This window comes from Callithrix jacchus, chromosome 15 (assembly GCF_049354715.1).
Source record: "Callithrix jacchus isolate 240 chromosome 15, calJac240_pri, whole genome shotgun sequence".
Lineage (NCBI taxonomy): Eukaryota > Metazoa > Chordata > Mammalia > Primates > Cebidae > Callithrix > Callithrix jacchus.
The window spans coordinates 70,717,466-70,743,034 of record NC_133516.1 but is presented as its reverse complement, the minus strand read 5'-3'; the positions used below and the strand labels follow the sequence as shown (position 1 = coordinate 70,743,034).

The following is a 25,569-nucleotide window of genomic DNA, read 5'->3' as shown; positions in this document are numbered from 1 at the left end:
TGCAGAGGCAGGTGAGGGTGACAGAGAGCCTGGCGTGGTACCCTCCCAAGCCCCATCCCCTCCCAGAGCCATACTGGGAGGGGGTTGGTCCTAGGCTCCAGACCAGCCTTGGTCAGAGCTGCAGGGCCAGACTGTCCCACCCCTGTGCCCCACCTCCCAGAACCCAAGCACCTACTGGCTGGCCCTACACCCTTTCATATCTGCCCAACAGAGCAGCTGGAGGCAGAATGGGATCGAGGCTCAGTACCAGGGTAACTACACCAACCACAGGCCGGGGAAGCACAGCACATTAACCAGACATTTTAGAGGTGCAGAGACTAAGTTAGCAAACCCCTTTTTGGAAGGAGTTGATGGGGGCACAAAGCAGGTGGAACCTCAGGCCCACGTGAGGACGACTAGACTGGCATCTGTAAAACTGTAAGTCTCAACCCTCCAGTGCAGCATGGAATCATTCCAGGAGGTCTCACTGGTATTCTCTGGCAATGGGGAATTTCAGTGGGTGTCACACGCAGCACTGTGGAGACGCTGGTGTTCCAGTTCTTCCCGGATGTGTGTAGATGTATGTGCCAGGTCATGATCTATCACACAGCCACTGCTGACTGGTTAAAAAAAATGGATACTCATTCGCATCCAGTCCAGCTCCACAGACAGCTTCACGGAGGCCACTGCATAGTAACTCAGCCAAGGTCCGACAGCTCAAGGTAGTGGAAGCAGCTGCATTTTGGGGGTAGCGGTGCCCCCAGGGTTGGACACTTGACATGCCATTCACAGGGAGGAACAAGGAGGCTGGGAGAGGAATGGAGCAGAAGCCAGGACTCACTGGTCTCTAATGCCCTCAAAGCCCCCACAATGCCCCTGGTAAAGTCCCCCGCTGGTGGCCCCCAGCCCTGCAGCCCCTGCTCACCCACACAGTTGCCTTCAGGGTCCTGCAGGAAGCCCTCCATGCAGCGCTGCCGGGCCTGGCAGTAGAAGGAGCCCTTGGTGTTCTGGCACAAGAAGCCTGCCTGGCAGGTGTGCGTGCCCATTGCACACTCATCCACGTCTGCAGAGGAGAGGCTAGGTGTCAAGGGCTGGGGGGCAGGTCCTGCCTTTACACTGAGCAGCCCTGCCCACACATCCCCGCCCTCAGAACCATGACCCTGATGGCCACAAAGATCTTCTGTTCCCTGGGAAGCTGGCAGAGCCACACTGTTGCTGGCATGGCCCTTGTCGCAGGAGTAACAATGATGTGGCCATGTTTACTGCACTTCTCCTTGGTCCCAGGCACTGTTCTGGGCACACTGAGATGGAATGATTTCCTTAATCCCCACACGACCCATCTTACAGATGTCATGATGTGCTCCATCTTACAAAGAGGGAAGCTGAGGCATAAACAAGGCTCCACCACTGGGGAGCACTGAACCAGGACAGAACTCGGGTGATGGGCTTCCAAGCCTGCTCTGTTAGCCGCTGCCCCACACTTGCAGGGGGAAGAAGTGGGGATGTCCCCACCGTGTGCCTAAATCTCGAAGGTAAGGTCATTTGTCCCCACTTTAGGGAGGTAGCACAGGTAGCAAGAAGACTCCAGCCCCAGAGACTTTCTGCTTCTGGAACATGCCAAGAGTGCTTCCTCCCCACATCCTACGGGCCTCAGCACACGATCCCCTCTGCCTGAACACCCTCCCCAGGAGCTTCTCATTCAGGTCTCAACTCCAACATCACCTCCAGGGGCCTCCTTGAACCCATCATTTACAGGGCCCCCCAGTCACTCTGCCATCTCTGTTTGCCTGTGTGCACCCCACCACAAGATCAGAGAAGGGCCATAGCACCCCACCCTGCATCCCTGGTACCCAGGACCCCGCAGGCACAGAAGAGTAGCTTAGGAAGTACTTGTTGAAAAGGTTGGATGAAACCCCTCCCTCTGCTTAGAAGGCTGGAATTTTCCAGTGAAAGGGACAGAGTGAGCCCTCTGTGCGCTCCACCTCAACATACAAACAGGGGAACCAACCCACAATGAGAATAACTGGCACCCAGACACCAGCAGGCAGGAGCAAAGCCGGGGTGGACCTAGCCTGCCCTCACCCAGCCTCAGCCTCCCACCTCCGCCCCAAATACCACCATCATGGGGTCTTCCCACCAGCAGGAAACTCAACTAAAGGGAGCTTGCTAGAAGGGAGGGGATGGGGAAGGGCATGGCCAGGCCTGAGAATGGCCAGAGCTGGACTGGGTGGAGCCAGGGAGGGGTAAGGCCTCCAGCTGGTCCTTTTGGGCCCTTCTCACCTTCGCACACGCCATCCTCGAGGGCATAGCCTGGCTCACAGGTGAGTGCCTTGTAGCAGTGGAAGGAGCCCAGTGTGTTCACACAATGCTCACCCCGGCTGCACGTGTGCAGGTCCGTCACGCACTCGTTGATGTCTGCAGGGAGAGCGAGACCGTCAGAGGCTGTAGGGAGCCCCCAGAACAGTGGCTGAGTGCAGCCAGCAGACCTTGGGCCACCAGGAGGGAGGCAGCACCAGGCCCTGCCCTCAAGGTGCTCACCATCCAGAGATGTGGCTGATGTCTCGGCACCCAAACATCCGTTCATTCAACAAAGATTTATTGAGCACCTGCTATGCACCAAGCACCATTCTTGGCACTTGGTGTACATCAGTGACCAAGACAAACAGAAATCTCTGCCCTTGTGGGGCAGACACACAAGAGGAGGAGACACAATAAATACATAAACAAACATAAATGGAGGTGGTGCTCAGTGCTGTGGACAAAACAGAGCAGGGAGTGCCCAGGTACAGTGGGGGGCGCTGGGGGTGATGGGTCAGGGATAGATTCTCAGGAAAGAAGACATTTGAGCAAAGATGTGACAAGCTGACATACTGGGTCGTGCAGACAGTCCAGGCAGAGGGGTCAGGGAAGTGAAGGCCCCTGAGAAGGAACCCAGCCGGGCAGGTTCAAGGGCCCGCCAGGAGTGGCATGTGCTGCAGGGGAGAGAAAGGAGAAAGAGGGTGAGCAGGAGGAAGGGTGGGAGCCACAGAGAGTTCCAAGCAGAGGAGGGAGTGGTCTGACTCATTTGGAGCAGGGATCTCTGGCAGGGGATGGATAATAGGGGTGAGGATCCAGGCAGAAGATTCAGTGGCTCAGACTACTTTCTATGGGGCGGGAGAAGCGGTTGGATTCTGGAAGTATTGTGAAGCTGGAACCAACAGGACCCATTGACAGATGAGATGAAGATGAGGCAGGAAGAGGGGCCCAGAGGCCCACAGAGCTTCTGGCCAAGCAGCTGAACAAGTGGCAGTGAGGGCATCTGTGAGGTGCAGGCTGTGGGAGAAGGTGGGAGCCCTGCTGGCCATGAGAGTTTGAGGGTGAAGAGGCAGCCAAGGACACGCCTCTGAGTTCACACAAGGGGTCTGAGTGAGAAGAGTAACTTGAGAATGGTCAGATGGCTGAGGCGACCCAGGAGAAGAGGCCACAATGAGAGGAGGCCAAGGACCAACTCCTGGGAGATTCCAGGGATAAGCAGCTGGAGAGAGGAGACGCCAATAAAGGAGAGAGAGGATGCATAAGGGAGGTGGGGAACCACAGAGGCTACCAACTCAGAAGCCACCCCTGGGGCCACAGAGGCCACCAACTCAGAAACTGTCCCAGGGCCACAGAGGCCACCAACTCAGAAACCACCCCTGGGGCCACAGAGGCCACCAACTCAGAAACCACCCCCCCGGGGCCACAGAGGCCACCAACTCAGAGACTGTCCCTGGGGCCACAGAGGCCACCAGCTCTGAAATCCCCCCCAGAGCCACAGAGGCTACCAACTCAGAAACCACCCTGGGGCCAGAGCTAAACCGGCATGGAGAGCTGACCCAGTTCCTGACTCCTGACTTCCTTGCAGCGGCAGTCAGGTGCACCATTCCTCTGCTTATCCATCCATTCTACACACTTTAAATCTGTGCTACGCTCCTGTGACCGAGTGGGTGTGTCGGCCCCAGTTCTGGCCCTCAAGGACAGGCAGGTGGAGGCTTGAAGGCTCCAGCCAGACAATTGCCTGCTGTGGTTCTGGACCATCAGATTCACTTCTCAGGAGTGGTGACATTCGAGTTGAGTCTACAAGGACGACTAGGGGACCAGGTGGAGAGGTGGAGCCCTGGAGAAAGAGACCCTCCCAAACTCACAGGTGAACCAAATAGTGTCCAGGCCAAGCAGACCCAGGGGTGGCTGGGAATGGGCCAGCAGTTCTGGGCCAGCAGTTTCCAAGAAAGGCTTGGCTACTCAAGATAAAGACTTGATTTATAGGCTGGACTAACAGAGGGAGACAGTTCCCAGGACCCCAGAAATGCCCATAGTCCAGGGAGTCTCCCACAGCCTGGAGGAATTAAGGCAATAAATAATAGTAGCACCATGATTGGAGGCTCATCAGGGTCAGGTGGTTTAGAGGACGTGGTTCTGCAAGCCCCATTTCACAGATGAGGAAATCAGCCTCCCAGTAGTGCTGTGACTGGACCAGTCACACGGACAGCCATGTGGCAGGATCAAGAACCAAAGCCAGAGTGCCTGGCCCCGAGCTGTGCCCTTGCCCCATCATTCAGGCACTGCTGCAGCACCACTTCATGGGAGGCTCAGAGCTGGGGGCTGCCTCCCTCACACCTCCTGACAGCCCAGCCCACCTGAAGCACTTCTCCCTGTGCCCAAGACAGTCTACAGCCCACAAAAGATAAATGGTAGGCACAGGGGAGTCTCTGGCAGAACTCAAACCCAATACTGTCCCACTTTGATTTGCATACCCCCAATGACGGAGAGCTTACTACCTCCGCAGGTTGCCTCAGTATAACACATCGGTTGAATCGTAACAATGAGGTCACAGAACTAGCAAGTTCTTTAAATGAACTTGTTCATTTAATCCCCACAATGACTCCTTGAGGTGGGTGCTGTTACCTCATTCCCAGTTAAGGAAAATGAGGCTCAGAGAGGTTAACCAACTCATTTAAGGTCTATAATTAGAAATCCAAAGAGTCAGGATCTGAGCACAGACAGGCAGGCTGGCTGTGGAGGCCACACTCTTGATCCTAGCATGAGCCTCCCATCTCACCTGCCTGGGTTAATAAGCAAGTGCAGAGCAAACAAATAAACTGCAGGAGTGCCCTGTGGACATACAAATGACGGAAAGCATGCGCAGCAGGTGCTAACACGACAGGATGAACATGTGTGGGGGGCATGGAAGGATGACAGGAGGTGCGCTGACGCGTTTGTACAGGATGAACGAGGAGGGAAAGAAATAAAGGAATGCATGTGAGCTCATAAATTTTGCTGAATGGAATGTGCCCTTGCTCTTTTACTCCCAGAACCCACTTTGCAGGTGCCTGGGGATCCCTTTTAGCGTGAGGTCTTATCTCCAAGCAACCAGAGGAACCTGCATACTCAGGCACAGTGAGAGAGCAGGGCATCTCGGGAGGGGTGCTCAAGGGCACTCGTGGGATCTGCCTTCCCAGACGTACACACACAGACCCAACCCAGACAGGAAGAGCTGGCCAGCTGCTGGCAAGCAGGGTCAGGAGCACATGTTGTGCCGACGGCTGGAGGCCTGGGGCAAACATGTCTGCAGCAGGCATTCAGCCCAGCACCATGGGCCCATGTGCCCAGCGGTGAAAGGTGAGGAAGGAAGGGGACATGTCCGGGCTGGACATAGAGCACAGAGAAGACAAAGGGGGCTGTGGTCACAGGCCTGCACACACTATGTTCTGGTCCTACTTCCATACCTTTTTTCAAGCTGTTCCTTCTACCCACATGCTCTTCCTAATTTCCAAATGCTATCCCGCTACCACCAGCCGGAATGAACTTGCCCTCTGCGTGTGTCTGTGATGGCATTTACCATAGTCTGCCCTGAGTCCCAGCTACTTTGGGTCTATCACCATTTGGGACCACGAACTGGAGGAGGACAAGGGCTTACGGTCCTCTATGAAAACATTGGAGGCTGCAGACATGTATGCACAGAGCACTCCTGGAGTCCCAGCCCCTGGCCCATGGGCAGCCTAAGAGAGGGGAAAGAAGAGACGTCACCAATAACTGACCCAGGCAATGTGCAGCACAAGTGCCAGGCGTGAGCCCTCACCCCGTCCTCTGGCCCCACGGTCAGAGAGGAGGAAAGGGAGGTTCAGAGAGGAGAGCTCCACTGCTCAAGGTCACATAGCAAGAGAATATCAAGCTGGTGTGCGAGGCAGGCTCTGCTGGATCCCAGCCTCCATCCACCAGCCTCTGAGGGGCATCCTCGGGAAGGCACACAGCTGATGTAGCATGCTCACAGTGCCCGGGCTCTGTGCTATGACTGTGCACACACGTCACACAATTGTCAAGGGAGGAGCAACAGCCTCCGTGTTACAGATGAGAAAACTACAGCTAGGAGAAGGCAAGTCATTCATCCACAGCCACGGAGCTTCTGGGGGTCCTGCTTGGAGCCCAGGCCTCCCACCCTCCAGACCCCATACACGCTATCCTACTCCCAGCATGTCTGACTCCGCCCCCATTTCCCTGTAGCCCAGGTGGGGTCCACGACCCACTAGGCCACACATCCAGTTCCCTGACACATAGACACGTCCCTGGGGAAAGCAGCCTCCGGGTAGAGCTGGCAGCCAAGCGGGACAGGACGCCAGGACACAAGGGCACGACATGGAACACGGGGGTGCCGGCTGTGCTGAGAGCTCACATGCAAAGGGCAGGCCCTTTGGCACGTGGCCGCAGTGTGACAGGATTGGCTTGGAGCAGAGCAGAGAGCTGAGATGGCAGGCGGTAGGCGGGGCCCTGGCTTACCCACGCACTTCCTGTGTGCACTGAGGATATAGCCCTCGGCACAGATCACTGTGTGGTTGACACAGTAGAAGGATCCCAGGGTGTTCACACAGAACTGTCGCCGGCTACAATCGTGAGCACCCATCAGGCACTCGTCTTGGTCTAGTGGCAGCCGCAGGAGGAAAACAGAAGTACTGTTAGAGGGGCATGGCCTGCCATGGAGCACCCAGTGACAGAAGGAGAAGGAGACCCAGTGAGGGGTGGGGCCTGCCTGGGGTCTCCCCATCTGTGTGTAGCTGGGCCTTGGGCCCAAGTCTGAGTGTACAGCACTGGGACCCACTGCTTCAGTAACGACAATGGCGAGGTGAAGGTGAGACTCAGAGAGGGTGGGGCAGCTGCCCACAGTCACAGTGGGGACAGGCCCAGAGGCTGCCTCCCGTGCACACTTGACACTTTCCACATCCACAGCCACCGAAGGAACCATACCACAGACAGCTTGCAAAGTCCAATACTTAGGGGACCAGGCCAGCCACATAAACCAGAGAAGAGCCCAAAAGGGCTCCAGGACACTGAGTGTCTTTGCTCTGTCCCAAAGGGGACAGGGCTGTGAGCCCCTTGCATACAGATTTCACAAAGTTTCCAGAGAAACCTGGAATCTGGAAGGGTTTTAAGCATTCTTGTGCTCATCATGTTTGGAACTCACTTGATTATTTCCAATGCAGCAGTCGAGCAGTGCTCCTCTGCAGGGCAGGTGCCCCTAGGAATGCCTATCACGACCTGCAGCCTGGAACCCGGCTTTCACTGCAAGGGCCCCCAGAGGAGGGAGGGGGGTCTGAGGATGCAGACACAGGCCAGGCTGCACGGGCAGCACAGGCAGAGAGGCCTCATGGGACTAGGCCCAAAGGAGACCCGCCCCAGGAGAGATGCAGTGCTTACATTTTCAGGGCCCTGGGAGATGGGGGGCGGGGCCAGAGAACCCAGCTCCACCTGGACCTGAGAGCTGCCCCCAGCATCATAGAGGAAGGCCTACCGGTCACTGCCACATCATATACCCTAGGCAAATCTATTGTCCTCTCTTGGCCTGTAGGATGGTATCTGTCCACATCAGAACACAGTCTCAGCTGGGGGTAGACACAGGCTTTCAGCTTCTGGCAGGGATATGGGTATTTACCCAGGCAGATTTCACTCTGTTCTCCCCAGACACCCGCCAGGGTCTCATCTCCTGAGCCTGAACTGCCGTTCTTCCTAGGCTCTGCATGCTCCATTTCTGTCCTGCCCCAGGCAGGAGGTGGAGTCTTGAGACCTCTCACCTTGGCTCTTCAGATGCCACTCACTGTGGGAACCAATCCAGCAAGTCTTGGATCCAATGGCCTCATTATACAGTGGGGGGGGGGGGGTCCTGGCCCACAGAGGCCCCACAGAGACAAGACCCAGACCTAGGCGGAGCCATGGGGGTGGAAGGACTTGGCTCCCTGGACAGCTAATCATTGCCAATGTCCTTCATTTGGGAACAGATTCAGCCAGGGATCCCTGCTGTCCAGCCTCCCTCACACTCATCACTGGAGACACTTCTGTCTGCCCTTAAAACAACTGGCATCACTCCCCCTTCCCCTACTCCACCCAGGCCTGAACATGGCCACACAGACCAGGGCAACCCTCAAGGGCAAGGTGAGTGGAGGTGGTGTCCATGGACCAGCAGCATCCACATCACCTCGTTAGAAGCACAAATTCTCAGGCCTACCCACTCAGACTATTGATTCGATCTCTGGGGATTCGGCAGAATCTCAGGACCACCTGTTTTACCCAGGCCTCTAGGGACTCAGGTGCACACTCAGCAGGAGAAGCACCACTCCAGGAAACACGGAGCAACACCATAGGAGGAGCCCGGGCCCTGTCCCTCTGCAGCCGAGTTTCGGGCAGCCCTAGAGTGCATGTAACACCACACAGCCATGTGAGAGGGAGTGACTATTTAACCTGCTCCACTGGGGGTGCTCATCATAGCAACCAAGACCTTTCCCCCACAAACTCAGCAAGTTTTAGGTCCCAGCCACCCCCATCTGGAGGTCCCCATCACAGGCCAACTCAGGTTTGCACAGGTAGGAGGGCGCCCCAAGGCACTCACCTTCACAGGACACGCCATCCGCCATGATGGCATAGCCAGGAAAACAGGAGCACATGGCTGAGCCCCCAACGCTGCTGCACACCTGCTTGCAGGGTCCATTGTCTGAAGGAAACCATGAAGAAATCAGAGACCATCAGGCCTGGCCTTGGCCCACAATGGCTCATTCCCCATCCCTGTCTCTAACCTACTAGTGAGACACAGAAACAAGGGTCCTGGGAGGCAGAGAGGCTGGGAGACAAGGAACCCCACTCCTGGTTCTTTTCACAGGTTCATCCATTAAGTCTGCTCCAACACTGGCTGGTGTCGGGTACAATGTCCTGGGTCTGCCTCCCCCACCACTCAGATCCCAGCCCATGCCTTGAATGACAGCAATCATAGTGAGGAGATGGAGGAGAAGAGAGAAGAAGGAAGAGAAAGGAAGGAGGCAGGAATAAAAGGAGAAGGAGAGAATAAGAACAACAAAGAAAAGGACTTTCTAGGCATCACTGAATGCAGGCTCCACGACAGCTCAGCAAACCAGGAACCAACTACCTCAACTACAAGAATGGAGACAAAAAGCAGTTAATTGGCTTGTTTGGGGTCATACACCAGGCCCCAGGCTGTCCCACACTGTGACTCCTCAGTGACTTTCTCAGCTCCTCACTCAGCCCCAGGTGAGTCCATCATCCCCAAAACAGAAGCACCCACCTTGGAAGGGCCGTCTTGTACATACCCAGCAACAGAGAGCTCACCACCTGCAAGCAGCCCAGACCCACTCCCCGGGCCCTGGGCCCTGTCCTGGAGACACCACCCCCACTGCTTACCTTTGCAGGTATTGGGCTGTGGCAATGGCAGCGGAATGGTGTTAGGGGCCACCTGGGAAAATTCTGACTTCAGCGCAGGCTCCCGTGGGGCTGCCGGCTGTGGATGGTGACCCTCTGTCATGGGTAAAGCAGAGAGGGGTTTGGGGGAGGTCTCAGGTCTTCAGACAGGCCTCAGGCACTTCTAGGCACCTGCCCTTCTCAAGCAGGGCACTGACATTTGATCCCCCACCCCATTTCACAGGAAAGGAAACTGAGGTTTGGAGTATGCATATACCTTGGGCAAGATCAATCTCAGCTACTGGGAGTACAGGGGGTGGAATGAAAAGAGGCAAGGAAGAAGAGAGGGGAGAAAGGAAAAAGAGTGTCTAGATTAAAAACAAATCAATTCTGGCCACTGGCTGGGAGCAAATCCCTCTGGATCATCGTGGGCCCAGCATCGGGGAGATAGCTGGGTTTTGGTGAGAGCCTCTGTGGCCTGAGCCTGTCCTTGAGCTCAAATATTGGACCAGGAATTGGGACCAGGTCCCTGCAGATGGAGCTCCAGGAAGGAAGCTTCTATTTTCTCTGCCTCACAAATTCCCCATCACTGGGGGCCTCAGGCTCCTGTGGGTTCCAACGTGTAAGTAGCAGGAGGTGAAGGAACCCACAGTGTGCACCCCAGAAATGCCACACTCCCCTGGCAAGATCAGCCCTGCCCACAGCCCCTGCCTTGTCCATCACAGTCATTACCTGGGCGGCAAGTGCGGCCATCATCCTGCAGTGAGAAGCCAGGAAAGCAGGCACAGTGGTAAGAGCCCACAGTATTGATGCAGAGGTGCTGGCACAGCTCTCCTGGGAGGAGAAGGCACTCATCCTGGTCATCACCCGGCAGGCTGTTGGGGAGCTCAGCCTCTGTGCCCAGCGACAGGGCCTCTCGGCCTGCCATCTCTGCCTCTGAAACTAGGACAGGGGTTAGAGCTGAAGACAGAGCCAGCTTTGTCAGAGAAGGTGTCTGAGACCACCGGCTTCAGGAAACTAGTGCAGGTCCTCATCAGGACCTTTGTGTCCCCAGCAGACAGCAAGGATGGATGAAGCAGGATGGGTGGGTGGGTAGGCAGATGGATAGATGGATGGGTAGATAGGTGGGTGGGTGAGTAGATAGATGGATAGGTGTGGATGGAAGAGTGGGTGAGTAGATGGGTAGATAGATGGATGGGTAGATGGGTGGGTGGGTGAATGAATGGGTGGGTAGATAAATAGGATGAGTGGATGGATAGGATGGGGGGATGGGTGGGTGGGTGGGTGAATGAATGAGTGGTGGGTGGGTGGGTGAATGGGTGGATGGGTGAATGGATGGGTGGGAGGATGGATGGTGAGTGGATGGATGGATGAATGGAGGATGGATAGATAGGTGGATGGGTGGGTAGAAGGATGGATGGTAGATGGATACATGGGTGGATGGATGAAGAAGTGTGTGGCTGAATGGATGGATCGGTGGGTGGGTGGACAGACAGATAGATGGGTAGATGGATAAGTGAGTGGATAAACAGATGGATGGGTGAGTGGATGGGTGGGTGGTAGGGTAGATGGAAGGGTGGATAGGTGGATGAAAGGATGGGTAGGTGGATGGATATGTGAGTAGATGTATGAATGGGTGTGAGACTGAATGGATGGATGGGTAGATGAATGGGTGGATGAGTGAATAGGTAGATGGATGGATAGGACAGACAGATGAACCATGGATAGATGGATTGGTAGGTAGATAGATGGACTGATGGATGGATGGGTGGGTGCATGGACAGATGGATGGGTGGATGGATGGACGGATGGACAGATGGACGGATGGACGGATGGCTGGATGGATGGATGGATGGATGAATGGATGGATGGATGGATGAGCAAATGAATGAACGGACCTCTGCAGTAAGAATGAACTCATCAGAGCCAGGCCCAAGTCTTCATCACTGAGTCCCCTACAATAGGACAGGGTCAGACCCACAAGGAAGCTCTCACTAAAGTGTTATAATGGATTCAGACCCCTGACCTCAGTGACATCAGGGAGGACCTTCCTTAGCAACAGAAAGGGCTCCAAATCTGGGCTCCATTGGCTCAGATGTGACCACTGACCTGGGCCTTCCCTAGGTGGGTCACCTTGGGCAGCACTAGGCCTCTCTGTGTCTCTGGATTCTGAGATAAACCCATCTCCCAGGGCTGCCCTGGGGAGCAGGTGAGAGTGGGAGAAGAGGTTCCTGGGGCTAAGCTGTCTTGGGAAGCTCTTTGATCACAGCTCTGCATGTGAAAGCATGCAGCCAGGACTTCAGGGGGAGGCCTACAGCCCCTCCAAGCTCTGTGCCAGCCCAGGGCCTCCACCCTTCCCACCCAACCCAGGCAGTGGAGCCCACAGAGAGAGTAGCTGCATGAAGTCATGTCTGAGGAACGTGTTTCATATGGAGGATGTTTACATTAAGCTGCAGCCCAATCAGTCCCAGCCGGTGCCTCCAGGCAGGGCCATAATGGCTGACAGTCTGGCCCTGCAGAGATTCAGCACTGCAGGCAGGTGGCGGACAGACCTGGGCCCAGGGCCCCTCCTAGCACACCACAGGCTAGGCAGCACCTCCAGGATTCAGGCTCAGCTCACCCTCACCAGCATGTTCCTCACAGGAGGAAGAAGCATGGATCTCTGGTCTGGATCATGCCTGGCCCTGTTGCCCACCCACCCGTCCTTTGACTTCTGAAGCCAGACTCCCTCTCAAACTCTATCTTGAGCCAGACTCTTCTGTGTACTAACCTGGCCTTCATACCAGTACTCAATCAGCCCCTTAGAGCCAATCTCAGCAAGCGGCACTTTCTTAGACTGGACTTAGTCTCTGTACCCACATTGGATTGGCAAGGGTGGTTTGTCCATCTATATTGGTTAATCTGCCCAGGCCTGGCCTGGTCCAACCCCAACACACTCACACCTGCCTCATCCTGATAGGAGATCCAGGTATCTGTTCCCCCACCTGTACCTCACAGGATATGAGCTCTTTCTGTAGGATCTCCTGGGCCCTGGCAGCTGCGGACAGCAGGCATCTTAATCCCTATGCACAGACTTCCGCCATCTTGCATTATAATGACAGAGACCTGGGTTGCTTGGAGCCCAGGCTGACTGGGTCTAGGTAAAATTCTGGGCAACAGGAAGCCTGAGGCAGAATTGGAGTCATTAGAGCCAAGATGTCCAGCCCTGGCTGTGCCAAAGACCCGGCATATGCCTGGGGCAAGATCCTGCCCTTCTCCGGACCTCATCTTCCTGCTCTGAGCTCCTGACACATGGCATTGGTAGCAGCAATATTGGTGGCAACACTGAGTGCATCACTAGGCACTGCAGAAAGCGCCTGACAGGTATCCTATCATTCATCCTTGCACTGAACAAGGTAAAGAATACAACTCCATTTGACAGATGCCACAATGAAGGCTCTGAGGACTGTGTCACTTGCCCCAGGTAAGCAAAGGAGCTGGGATTCCAACCAAGTCTGCTTGACTCCCAAGGCCAAGAGTTTAATCTTGATACCAGGATTAAATTGTGGCTTTAATTCCCACTCCATGAAGTGTCCAGGACAAATCTACAGGGGCCCCAGGTGATGGGCCACAGGAACAGCATAAAAACTAAGCTAGTGGTTCTGGAACCCACCTGGACATCTAACCCCCAACCAGTTGAGGCTGAACATGTGGATACCCACAAAGCAGGTCTGCCAGGACTCTCATGGCACCAGCCCCAGGGCCACCAACGCCCATGTGCACAAAGGACACCTGCTGACTCACTGGGGCACCCTCATCGAGCTCCTGCAGATCTACCAGGCACAGAGAAGGCTAATGGTCATGGGTCCAGGAGACAACCCTGGCTAGGAGACAGGAACTAGACATGGAAGCTGTAACACACATCACAAGAAGGGAAACTGAAGGGGATGACACCAAGAACAATGAGGGAGGATGGATGGGTGGGTGGGTGGATGGATGGATGGATGGATGGATAAATGCATGGATGGATGGATAGATGGATGGATGGATGGATGGATGGATGGATGGATGGATGGACGGACATAAGGATAGATAAATGGACAGATGGGTGGGTAGATGGATGAATGGATAGATGAATAGATGGTCAGACAGATGGACAGATGAATGAATGAATGGATGGGTAGGTAGATGGATAAATGGATGCATGGAGGAATTGATGAATGGATGAAGGGATGAATGCATGGATGAATGGCTAGAGGGTAGATAGATAGATGGATAAATGGATGGATGGATACATAGATGGGTGGGTGAGTGAATGGGTAGATGGGTGGGTAGGTGGGTGGATGGGTGAGTAGGTGGATGGATAGATGGGTGGGTAAGTGGGTGGATGGGTGGGCAGGTGGATGGATAGATGGATGGATGGATGGATAATTGGGTGGGTAGGTGGTGGGTGGGTGGATGGATAAATGGATGGACAGATGATGGGATAGAGGATGAATGGGGGAGTGGATGAATGGATAGACAGACAAGAGGACAGGAGGATGGGTGGGGACAAGCGCAATGGATGGATGGAAAAAGAGCAGACTAAGTGGATAGGGAAGAAGATGTATAGATAAAGAGAGGGGAGGGTGATGAGTGGATGGTGAAAGGGTGATAGGTGGTAGTTTGTGGTTAGGTGGGTGGAGTGGGTGGTCCACAGAAAACAATAAAATCACCATCCTGAGAACTCTGTTTAAAGTAGACCTTGTGTCTCAAGCCACAGGTAATTATGGAGCCAGGGTCCCCACAGAAGGCCAGAGGTCACCCAGCCTTGGCCTCATATGCTAAAGCCAGGGAAGGGCAGCACTCACCTCTCCGTGGTGCAGCCGCGGGCTCTGGAGGTCGGCGGACCTCAGGTACTATGAGAGCCTCTTCACCCTCACAGCAGGAGAGCATGACATGATTGCAGGGATAGCCCAGGTTGGGATTGGACTCACACGACTGGCCCTCAGCCCGCACTCGGAGGCCCAGGCCACAGCAGTCACAGCATTGCTGCAGGGAGAGACGGTTATCACTGCCCAATCCCTGGCCCTAGCCTGGAGCTAGGCTCAGAGGAAGGGCTGATAAATCAAGGTGAATTGACCATTATCTTATCTCCTCTGGAGGAGTGCCAGACTATGCACTCTCCCAGGGCAGAGGGGTCCTCTGCCTCTATTTCCCAGGTCTGGCACAGGGTAGGGCTAATTTAAGTCTTTTGAAATAGATAACAAATAAAGGCCCATTGTGGAAGGAACTATAAATTAACCCCCCAGCCACACTCATTATCCCCTCATGTTTACTAGCAAACCCCAATTCTATTCAATCAGCTAAAAGGCAGCATTTCCCAGGGGCCTTTACAGTTAGAGACAGATTCACTCGGTAGCCTTCAGGAGGGCTTTAAACTGGGGATAACTCTACTTGAATCAAGTACATCATTTTTGCTCCCCCTCTTTCTCCTTCTTGGAGCACATATGTTGTGGCTGGAGCTTTAGCAGCCCACTTGGGCCATGAAGTGACCCTGAAGATGAAAGCTACAAGTTAAAGATAAGTAAACATAAAAATAGCAGACTGGGATCCTAAAGATGTAGATCTACCCCAACCCAGACCACTTTTTTCAAAAATAAATTGGTTTAATTATTTTAAAATACAGTGGTATATTGACTACAGTAACAGCACCAATTATTCACTCTTTTCTGTATTCACTGTCTTGGCAATGTGATATTGCAGCTACTTCTATCAAGAGAATGTGTGTATTTCCCAGCCTCGTAGTTGTGCCTTATGTCTTGCTTTGGCCAATAGAATGAGATACACATGACGGTGTACCAGTTCCTAGCCTAGGCCTCAAAGGACCTTGAATGCTTCGACTTCTTTTCCTGGAACTCTGCACATCCACTAATGGAACAGGCCCATGCTAGCCTGCTGGGGGTTGAGACACTGCGTGGAGCAGAGACAAGTCATTCCAGCAGAGACCATCCTAGATCATCTAGCTCCAGTGGAGCCGTCAGCTGGCAGCAGCCACATAAGCAAGCCCCCCAGGATCAGCTGAGCATGGCTCAGGTCAGCAGAAGTACTTGGCTGACCACAAATCCATGCGCTAAGCCAGCAACAGGGCACTGGGTTTTGGATGATATGTTACCCAGCAAAAGCTAACAGGTACTCCAGTCCTGCGTCTCTCAACATTGAGCACTTCCCACTACTGAAGGCCCAACACACACTTAACACTTAGTTGCATTATCTCTGATTCCCCACAACCAACCAAAAAGACAAGGATTATTATCCCAGTTTTCCAGATAGAAAAGCTGAGGCTCAGAAAAGAGACCTCGTCAAAAACAGAAAAGGGGATTCTAAACGTTTCTAAACTCTGTCAACGGGGTCTTCTCACTAATACTAGTTGTTTTAAGGAAAAAACTGACCCCAACATGACGAAAATTGAAGTCAAATTCCTCCCCCAAATGCCAGAACCATCTAGCGGCCTCTGTCACCATCACCTAGGCTTCGAACCGTGGGCTTCAACTCCTTTTGCGACTCCCCAATCAGGATGAGGTCCCTTCTGGGAGGTTTCCTGAAACTGTGCTACTGCCCTAGTTTGCCCTCACCTCTGCTGTAGACAGCCAGCTATCCATCCCAATGTCTGTTTTCCCTTCTTCCTCATGTTCAGTGGGGCATCTGTCCTCCCAGAATAAAGAAGCTACATTCCTTAGCCTTCCTTGCAGCTAGGTGTGGCCAGCAGACTAAGCTCCAGCCAATGAAATCTAAGCAGAAGTACCGTCCACCCTCAAAAAAGGGAGCTCTTCTGCTAATGTTCACAGCAGCATTATTATTCACAACAGCCAAAAGGCAGAGGCAACCTAAGTGTCCACTGATGAATGGACAGATACAGAAAATGTGGTCTGTCTTACACAATGGAATATTATTATTCCAACTCAAAAAGGAAGGAAACACTTACATTTGCTACATATGGCCTTGAAGACATTATGTTAAGTGAAATAAGCCAGACACAAAAGATCAAACACGGAATAATTCCACTTATATGAGTTCCCCAGAGGAGTCCAACTCACAGACACAAAAAGTGGAATGGTGGTTACCAGGAGCTACAGGGACAGGGAATGGGAGTTAGTGTTTAATGGGAATAGTTTCAGCTCGAGGAGAAATTCCGCGGACGGATGGTGGTGATGAACAATGCCACTGAGCTGTGCACTTAAACATCGTTAAGACAATCAGTCTTACATCACATATATTTCACCATGACCAAAAATAATTTAAGCCGGGCATGTTGGCCCCTGCCTGTAATCCCAGCACTTTGGGAAGCCGAGGTAGGTGGATTACCTGAGGTCAGGAGCTGGAGACCAACCTGGTCAACATGGTGAAACCCTGTCTTTACTAAAAATACAAAAGTTTGCCAAGCGTGGTGGTGCATGCCGGTCATCCCAGCTACTGGGGAGGCTGAGGCAGGAGAATTGCTTGAACCTGGGAGGCAAAGGATGCAGCAAGCTGAGATCATGCCACTGCACTCCAGCCTGGGTGACAGAGACTCCATCTCAAAATAATAATAATAATTATTATTATTATTTAAAACAAGGGAGCTCTCCTGTCCTTTTCTGGAGTTTGTCCTGGACCATAAGGTGGTAAATTAGAGCTGGCAGGTCAGGAAGACCACCATGCCCGTGCCCCATTCCTGATGACCATGGAGCCACTCACTCCCCTAACTCAGGTCTGCCTTCCCCAGCCTGCAGCATATGAGAGAAAAGCCAGCGTTCCAGGAAGGTTTCCATTACTTATAGCCAAACTGACACCTGTCCCTGGCTCTGTCCTGCAGTGGTCACCATGAGCTCCAGCACACAAACTGACCTCCTGATGCAAATCCCTCCCAGGGCTGTGCAGACACTCTGCTGGAAGTCCAAAGCTCTCAGCATCTTCTGCTGTCCTTTATGTGCCAGCCTGAGGACTCCTGGTGGCCTGTCTCTACTGCTGCCAGATCACTGGACCACACACCGCATTTCCCAACATCCTCGCCTGTGTGTTAGCTCACACTGTTCTCTGCACCACTGCTGCCTGGTGGGGTTTTACTCCATCCCAATCCCATTGCCCATGTGGAAAAAGCCACCATCAATAACCAGTCCCCACAACTGCCAGAAGGGACCTAAATTACGTCCCTCAAACTCTCCATGGGGTCCACCTACTACTCAGAGTCAAACCACAGTCCTTCCCATGATGGCCGAGAGCCCTGTCATCTCTCTGGGGTTGGCTCTGCCTGCCCCCTGTCACTCGCTATACTCCAGCCACACAACCTAGACATGCCAAGCAGGCTGTGACCTCAGGGCCTTCGTACGTGCTGCACTCTGCCTGAAAGCATTTTCACAGACGTCCCTACACCAGGCACTGCACAAATGTCCCCTTCTCAGTGAGGCTGTCAGCTGATACTGTAGCCCCTCCCCAGCCCTGACACTACTCATCCCACCTCTTTTTAGTTTTTCCTACTTAGCATAACCACCTGCGACCACCACGTGCTAACATATTCACCGTGATCTTCCTCTGTCTTCCTGGCCAGAAAGAAATCCCCAGGAGGGCAGGAATTACAACCTGTGTTATTCATTGCTACTCTCCTGATGCCTAAAACAGGGCCCGGGGCACACACGGAATTACAATCTGTGTTATTCATTGCTACACTCCTGATGCCTAAAACAGGGCCTGGGGCACACACTGATGCTCTAAAAAAATTCTCTGAATTAATTGGTCAGTATAATAACTGATGACATTTTCTGCGCAGATGAAGAGTCCCCCAGCTCAGGCGTGAGCACCACCCCCGGGAGGAGTCCCAAGGAAAGCCTAACTTCTTGGACCGTGAGGACCTTCAGGCCCAGGCCAGCTTCCCCCGTCGCCGCCCTGCCCCGCCCCACCGTGAAGGATGCAGGTCAGGCTTGCCTTGTACAGGGAGACACTGCAGGTGTCGTTGTCCTCAGCCCCACAGGTCTCACCCTCCTTGGCTCCCAGAACGCCGGCCATGCAGCTCTTCTCCTTCAAGTAGGAGATACAGCAGTGCCTCTGGGCTGTCCTACAACAGAGAGGACACCTCAGCCCCTGATCACCCGCCCCATCCTCCCAGAGGGGAAACTGAGTGAGGCTCAGAGGAGGGAAGCCCTGTCCAAGGTCCACGGCGAGGGAGCTGCTGCTGGTGGCCGAGCCGGCACAACCTCCGCTGGAGTGCATGGGTTTCATTTCTTGGCTTAACCAAGAAGAAGCAGGACTGGGTCCCTAGACTAGGAGCTGTGTGTCCCTGACCTCTGAGAGAGAAGGGTTGGTATCAGGGCCCCCACCACCACATGGGTTAAGAAGGACAGAGAGACCCAATCCCAGAAAGGCTGGCAGGTCAGCCTGGAGGAGCACAGGCTCCAGGTCCCTGGTCACTGCCTTCCAGTTACCGTTGGGCTGCCTGGGACAGAGGTGGCTGACAAGTCAGCTGCAGAGGCCGGAGCCAGGACAGAGTGGTGGGGATTATTGGGGGCAGGGTTCAGCACCCCCTGAGGCAGGGCATGTCCACAATAGGGATGCAAGCATGCACTAGGACCGCTGGCTCCAAACTCCAGAGGTCCCAGTGGTGCATGCTCTAAATCCTAAGTAGCCCAAAATTGGTGGAATAGCAGAAGGGAAAGACAAGGTTAAAATATAAATTTTTTTTTTTTTTTTTTTTTGAGATGGAGTTTCGCTCTTGTCACCCAGGCTGGAGTGCAATGTCGTGATCTCAGCTCACCGCAACCTCCGCCTCCTAGGTTCAGGCAATTCTCCTGCCTCAGCCTCCTGAGTATCTGGGATTACAGGCACATGCCACCATGCCCAGCTAATTTTTTGTATTTTTAGTAGAGACGGGGTTTCACAACTGTTGTAAAGGAGGTGGAATGGTCTGAAAATTGGGAAACATAGGGTCTAATCGTGGCCATGCTGCCAGTGAGCTGTGTGGCTTTGAGTGAATCACACTGCCTCTCTGAACCACATCTTTCTTGTCTGGAAAAATGAGCAGGTGAGACGGGGTCCCAGGAAAAAAAGAAAGTATGAGCAGCTGACCAAGAGCCCTCCTGGGCCTGGAAAAGGGAATAAGGCACGAGGATAAATGATTGCTTTGCTGCGATATCAGAGTCAGAAGAAACATTCAGGACGGCAGCAAGGGAGCATGGTGAGAGGGCAGCCTCCCGGAGGCCCAAGGGCAGTAGAGCGGGGGAAGGAAGAGGGCAGAGGAGAAAAGGCCCGAGGAGGCTGTGCAGCAGCAACTGCAGCGTGTGGGGAGGGGAGCAGTTTTTTAAAACCTGTTTCAAATTATATATTCCTCAGATCCTGTTCACTAGGCCAGTTACCAATTTATGTGGCTGGTTTGTTCCTGGGACATCTTGGACTTTCCATGCCTGGAGAAAGCCTGGCCAGATGGCCCATAGCAGCCATACCCAGTCACTCTCGTGCCCCAGAGGCAGGTGAAGTTACACTCTCTCTGGGCTGCCCAAGACCTTGGGTCCTAGGCAAGCAGGGTTCTGGAGAAGGCTAGTGGGCAGCTCTGCCTGCTCCAAGGAGCCCACCCTACCTGCAGATGCTGCCCTCGGTGCCGCTCTCAGGGATCTCCAGGCATTCGTCATTGTCGATGGCCCACTGCTGTCCAGCTGCGCAGCACGTCTCGATCAGGTCCTTGGTGGAGCCTATGGATGGCAACATGAGAAACAGTCACCATACAGAGGTCACCAAGTACAGCAGATGCGCAGGTGCCCGTCCAGGTCTCCTTCACTGGGCAGGGAAACACCCACCCCTGCTGCTGTGCATGCTGGCCGCTAACAGCTCACAACACAGCTGTCTTTGGAGAACTGTCTGGGAGGTGGAGTCCTCCCCACAGGGGCTGGGAGGAGCCCAGGCAAAAACAGGCTAACATGGGGCTAGACCTCAGCCCTCAGGCTCAAAGCAGCCAGCTCTGTGGGGCCACCCACACTCCAGAGATCCCACGGGTCAGACCGCATGCAGGTCACAGCTTTGAACACCTCTCACCCCTCACTCCTCAAATAGTTCTCCTGAGATGTCTCCCCAAATGAACCAACACATGCACAGGACCCCCTCAACTCAAGCTCTGCTTCTAAGGAACCCAGTCTAACACACCAAGACAGGACAAGAGATAAGAAAACAGCAGCAGTGGCAGCAAGAGAAGTTTAAGCTCATCCAGGAAATTCACAGAGGGTTCATGTTGAATACACACCTGACCCCTGAACAAGACAGGAGTCTTTGCTTTTGGAATCGCACTGAAGCTGTAGAGTGAGTAGAAGAGAACAGTCATCTACTCATTGTTGAGTAAATAAGGTGCTGAATCACCCATCCAGACACACGTATGTATTCATTCTGAATAAAGTGTACGTTATACCCGTAAGATGATTAAATTTTCTTCTTCATGTGAATCAAGCATATTTACTGTAGATTTATTTCTAGGGAATTTTGGGGAATTTTTTTCCTATTAACTTTTCTATTTAATTGTTATGGGAGCCTCTGCCACCCCTGAGATGGCAAGATCAAGCCCTCCTCCTCAGCCTACTCAACATGAAGAGAGCGAGGATGGAGACCTGTATGATGGCCCACTTCCACTGCAGAAATAGTGAACAGATTTTCTCAATAACATTTCCTTTTCTCAGGCTTACTTTACTATAAGAATATAGTGTATAATACATATAACATACAAAGTTTGTGCTAACTGACTATTTGTGTTATCGGTAAGGCTTCCTGTCAACAGTCAGCTATTAATCAAGTTTCTGAGGAGTCAAAGGTCACATGCAGATTCTTGACTGTCAGTGGGGTCAGCACCCCTCACTCCTGAGTTGTTCAAGGGGCAACTGTATTTGTGACGGGGAGGCTGGAAGGAGTCAAGAGTAGCGGAGAACTTCTTAAAACTCCAAGGCACAGCTATAGGTTACAAAAATTGATGAATTTGATTAACTCAAAATTCAAATAATATGTATAACAAAGACTGTTGACAGATTAGGAGACGTTTCTGGAATGTCCAAAACTGACAAGGAGTTGCCATCTATGAAACATAATAAACTCCTGAAAACTAACAACAAAAAAAAAAGATCTCCAAAGTAAAAGACCCCTTAGGCCAGATGTGGGGGTTCACACCTGTAATCCCAGCATTTTGAGAGGCTAAGATGGGTTGGTAGCTTGAGTTCAGGAGTTGGAGACCAGCCTGGGCAACATGGTGAAACCCCAACTCCACAAAAAATACAAAAGTTAGCCCAGCTACTCGGGAGGCTGAAGTGGGAGGATTGCTTGAGCCCAGCGATGGGGAGTCGGGGCGGAGGTTGCACTGAGCTGAGATCGAGCCACTGCACTCCAGCCTGGGTGACAGAGCGAGACTCTGTCTCAAAAAATCATAATAATATATCCATTAAACTGGAAATATGAGAAATGCGAGCCAGAGGTGAGGATCCCCTTTTCTCCTTCAGTGCTGTGTTCCTCCACACTGCTGTATGTCCCCGTGTCTGCGGTGGGAGTGGCAAGTGGTGCAGCCAGCTTGAGGGAGATGTGGCACCACTTGCTTATACAGTTAAGCACATGCATCATCTAGGACCCAGACGCTCTGCTCCTGCTGTCCATACCAGGGAAGCCCTCACCACAGCCCGTAACACAACCAGTATAAGGATGCCCATGTCAAGTGTTATTTGTGGAAGGGGGCTGGGGAAAGCCTGAATGTCCATCGCTGGGGGGAAGATGAGGAAAATGGGGGCCATCCTACATGGAGGAGCTAACAAAAACAACACACTGGATACAAACTCAGCAGCATGAGCCAGACACACGGACACACAACAATGTGGAGGAACATAGCACTAAGGGAAAAAAGGAAAAAGCCAAATCAGTTCTATTACACAAATTTAAAATATCACATGTAAAATAACAATACATACTTTGCAAGAACACATGAAAGCAAAAATACACCGATGAGATAGAACTGTCAGCTATGGGGGCGGAGGTGGTGGATGGGAATGGAGAAAGGAGATGAAAGATATTAAGACGATACTTTCAGGGATCATTTCTATAGTTTGTTACCAGAGAAGTTTCTCTGAACGTGTAGAGCACCGAAAATAAAATAGTAATATATAAATAAAACAAGAGAGAGTCTTGCAAAGAGGATAATAAGAGCCACGCCAAAAAATGAGAAGTGTAATTAACCCAAGTATTTTCCCCTGAGGTCTGAAAGTGACATTCCTAAGTCAAGGCATTCTGTATGAACAGAATGCCTAGACATTCATGCTGGGGGGCAACAGGTAACAGACAGTGCCTCTGAGCCTGACGGGCCTGGATCCACATCTCAGTATTACCACTGACAGCTGCTTCTCCTTCCTACAGGCTCAGTGTCCTTCTGTGTATGAGGATGAAAGGGCTGTGCAGGAAGGCCCACAAAGTCCTCTAAATGTCCTGAGCAGTTCATGTAAGGGTGCAGGGCTGAAGGACAGATGCTGTGAAGGACAGCGCTGGCATACTCCAGCAGGAGCAAGAGCTTAGCAGGCACAGCAAGTCACTAAGCTTTCCTCAGGCTCTATTCCACAGGGAAAACAGCTTTCATCACAGCCTGTTACTGTTCTGCTCTGAGGCACCGAGAGGAAGGAGAGTTCTTGAAAACTGGTGTCTACCAGAAGCACATAGCAAACATCACACTCAATGGGGGAACATTAAACACACCCCCCACTGAATCATTAAATATTACAAAAATAATGCCCATGGGCCATGCTACTGTATAGCATTGCCCTGCAGATACTAGCAAATACAGTAAAACAAGAAAAAAGGAGGCCAAGCACAGTGGCTCGCGCCTGTAATCCCAGCACTTTGAGAGGCCAAGGTAGGTGGATCATAAGGTCAGGAGTTCAAGACTGGCCTAGCCAACATGGTGAAACTCTGTCTCTACTAAAAACACAAAATAGCCAGGCGTGGTGGCATGTAACTGTAATCCCAGCTACTCGAGAGGCTGAGGCAGAAGAATTACTTGAACAAGGGAGGCACAGGTTACAGTGAGCCAGGATCATGCCACTGCACTCCAGCCTGGGTGACAGAGCAAGACTGTCTCGGAGAAAAAAAAAAGAGAGAGAGAGAAAAGGGCCAAAGAAATAACAGAAAGAAGAAACAACAGTCATTATTGGCAGATGTTATGGTTTCATCTTCCCAGACAATCCAAGAGAATCAAAACTCACAAAGTATTAGAATTGATACAATTAACAATAATGAGTTATAATACAGTAGCCAGAAACAACGCACTCAAATTGGTGGCTTTCCTATACCCCCATAACAATTAAATAGAAAAGTTAATAGGAAAAAAAAATCCCTAGAAATAAATCTACAGTAAACATGCTTGATTCACATGAAGAAGAAAATTTAATTGTCTAATGGATATAACATACACTTTATTCAAAATACATACCATGTGTCTGGATGGGTAATTCAACACCTTAAAGATGTCAATTCTCTTCTACTGACTCTACAATTTCAATGTGATTCCAACCAAAGCAAAGCATAACGGTTACAAAATTTGTCATGTTAATTCTAAAATTCATCCAAAAAAAACAAATGTTTAAGAATACCCAAGAACATTTCTGAAAAATAAGAATAGAGAAGGCAGACTTTCTCTAACAGTATCAGAATACGCTTCAAAGTTCTAATAATCAGAACAAGGAGACAAGGAGCTCAATGGAGAAGAGTTCAGAAGCAGAGCTATGTGCATATGGAAACTGAATATATGAGGAAGGCAACGTTCAAACTTAGCAGGGAAAGAATTTAACATATGATGCTGGGACCCACATCACATCATACACAAAAGTAAATTACAAATCTATAAAGGTAGTATTAGAACAAAATTTACAAAGATAATTTCAGAATAAAGAGAATCTTCTTCTTTTATAAAATAAAATCCACAGCTTGTAATCCCAGTACTCTGCCAGGCTGAAGCAGGAGGATCACTTGAGACTGGTAGTTTGAGACCAGCCTGAGGAACACAGTGTGACTGTCTCTTAAAAAGAAAAAATTTAACCGGGCATGGTGGCACATGCCTGCATTCCCAGCTACTCAGGAGCCTGAGGGGAAAGGATTGCTTGAGCCAGGAGACGAAAGCTTCAGGGAGGCACGCTTGCGCCACTGCACTCCAATCTGGGTGACAGACTAAGATCTTGTCTCAAACAAACAAATAAATAACCCTCTGACAGGAGATGGCACTGTGAGAGGCTCTTGTTTGAGTTTACTTTCTCAGTTGTCTGTTTCCTCCTCTGCAATGTCAGCTCGCAGATGGTAGGTATCTTATCTATCTCGATCACAGCTGTATCAGCCACTGGCACATGGCAGGTGTTCAATGAGTATTTGCTGAATGAATCTAGAAGACCCTGGGCCCCTGAGAGCCGCTGTGTCGGAGGCTGGGATCAGTGCTCACCATCTGAATGGAACATGGCTCAGATATGTCTGGCCCAGGACTCAGGAGTACCGGGTGCCAGGCAGAGCCCTGCCTCCACCTTCCAGATGCCACAGTCCCAACTTGAGTCTCTGTAGCCACTGAAGGTGACGCCACTATTCAATGCTTCATCCCCTCTTGTTACGCTCTGGGCATGTGGGAGTCTCTCATCATTTGAATACTTCTGACGGGCTGTGACTCTGCCCAGGTGGCTTATCCTCTCTTCTGCACAGCTGAGACTCACAACATTTTTCTACAGGACCAAATCCTCCCTTCCTAAACCTCCTCTAAGATTGCCTTACAGAGATGATGGTCCCTGGCTCTTAGCCAGGTGACATCAGTGGGATGCCCTGAAGTACAGCAGAGCCAGCAACCAGCCAGGCCAGGTCCCAGCACACAAAACTCAAAGTTACTAAGAGTGGGTACTGACAGCATTCCTATTCACAGATGAGCTGGGGAAT

At 52.0% G+C, this 25,569-nt stretch overlaps 1 protein-coding gene and 1 pseudogene across 2 annotated transcripts in view; one reads left to right on the top strand and one right to left on the bottom strand.

Moving 5' to 3' along the window:
* The window catches only part of FBLN2 (fibulin 2), a 91,857-nt gene that overhangs the window by 8,624 nt on the left and 57,664 nt on the right, over window positions 1-25,569 (bottom strand). Inside the window, exons 3-11 of one of the 2 annotated variants that reach the window (XM_035273727.3) lie at window positions 20,234-20,345; window positions 18,589-18,718; window positions 14,499-14,679; window positions 10,402-10,611; window positions 9,673-9,786; window positions 8,870-8,971; window positions 6,769-6,909; window positions 2,260-2,394; window positions 905-1,042 (exon numbers count right to left, since the gene is read on the bottom strand). In XM_035273727.3, coding sequence (XP_035129618.2) covers window positions 905-1,042; window positions 2,260-2,394; window positions 6,769-6,909; window positions 8,870-8,971; window positions 9,673-9,786; window positions 10,402-10,611; window positions 14,499-14,679; window positions 18,589-18,718; window positions 20,234-20,345 — 1,263 coding nt within the window. The remainder of the gene's footprint in view (window positions 1-904; window positions 1,043-2,259; window positions 2,395-6,768; window positions 6,910-8,869; window positions 8,972-9,672; window positions 9,787-10,401; window positions 10,612-14,498; window positions 14,680-18,588; window positions 18,719-20,233; window positions 20,346-25,569) is intronic. The other variant, XM_035273728.3, reaches the window with a different exon arrangement.
* On the top strand, window positions 22,687-22,767 carry LOC118148254 (small nucleolar RNA U3; annotated as a pseudogene).